The following is a 1,244-nucleotide window of genomic DNA, read 5'->3' on the forward strand; positions in this document are numbered from 1 at the left end:
TTTTTCAGCAATTCTTATAACATGCTGCCTACATCTTAGATATATAAATTTATACATATGGAAAATAAGTTTAAAATAAAGAAAGGAAAAAACTTACTCTTTTTCCAGGAGGACCTGGTGGGCCAGCCTCACCAGATGGACCAGGAGGACCCTATAAAACACGAAAAATATCTTTTTAGGAACTGAGTACTATTTTATGGCCCACAGAGTTTTTCAGAATATGGACTGAACCCAACCTTCTTTCTTCATTTCTCAACATCTATCATTCCTGGAAAATTGTCGGCTCAACTTTAGATACCTAAATTTCTTCTAGAAATCTATAGTTAGAGCTAGGTAAATTCACATATAAAACTTCTTCAGAAACTAGAAGAAAATGAAGCAAATTCGCTCTATATCATAAAACTGTGTTCCTTTTAAAAGTGCAATGCCCAACAAATATACTTTATTAGTAGAATCATATGGCTAATAATTTTACTCACATGACATGAATTTGTGAAACCATATAACTATTACTTCTAAAATCTTTGTTGTGCAACATTAACATTTTTATGCCAAGTGTACGAAACATCTAACAGAATAAGCCCATATCTATTTGACTGTATTTATCCTGCAAGGGTGGCTCTAGAGACGAAGTGGTTATAGGTGAAGTTTGTATTTGGCTCCTACTTAAGTAGCTTGTGCTTTTCCTCCATTCCCCCCTAACTAACCACCTGTGGCTAAAGCACTCTACCGTGCCATCTTCCTCCCCCACCCCAAAAAAGGTCATACATTATGTTGAACTCATTTAGGTGAGTTACTGAAGTATTTCATACTAACGTGATAGGCTAAAAACTTGGCTTTCTTCCTTTCAGTTATATTTGTGTTTTAAAAATAATTTTCATTTAACGGAAATGGATAGATAACTAAGATTGATATAGTATGAGAAAATCATTAGTATACTAAGACTACATTTTTTTTATTATGAAGGCTTTGCTTATACTTCTTAAATCACATCAAGTAGGCAACAGTCAATGTAAAACTGATTCTCAACTGGAAGTCAAATATTGCTGATAATTCTTTCAGAAAAATGTACACACACATAGCTGTACTTTTGAAAGGCTGACTGTTTACAATTAATTCTTTAATATGCCTTGAGGCTATGTACACAATAAATAAAAAAATAAGTTTGTTTACTTACTGGTTGACCAGGATCTCCGTCTTCACCCTTGTCACCACCAACACCATCTTGACCCTATAAAGGAAAA

General features: G+C 33.8%; 1 protein-coding gene across 1 annotated transcript in view; it reads right to left on the bottom strand.

Annotated features, from left to right (window-relative positions):
- COL11A1 (collagen type XI alpha 1 chain) overlaps window positions 1–1,244 on the bottom strand; it is a 235,940-nt gene that overhangs the window by 38,448 nt on the left and 196,248 nt on the right. The window contains exons 49-50 of the mRNA XM_004385738.2: window positions 1,178–1,231; window positions 98–151 (exon numbers count right to left, since the gene is read on the bottom strand). Of these exons, the coding sequence (XP_004385795.1) occupies window positions 98–151; window positions 1,178–1,231 (108 nt within the window). The remainder of the gene's footprint in view (window positions 1–97; window positions 152–1,177; window positions 1,232–1,244) is intronic.

This window comes from Trichechus manatus, unplaced genomic scaffold (genome assembly GCF_000243295.1).
Source record: "Trichechus manatus latirostris isolate Lorelei unplaced genomic scaffold, TriManLat1.0 scaffold00144, whole genome shotgun sequence".
In the NCBI taxonomy this organism is placed as follows: Eukaryota; Metazoa; Chordata; class Mammalia; order Sirenia; family Trichechidae; genus Trichechus; species Trichechus manatus.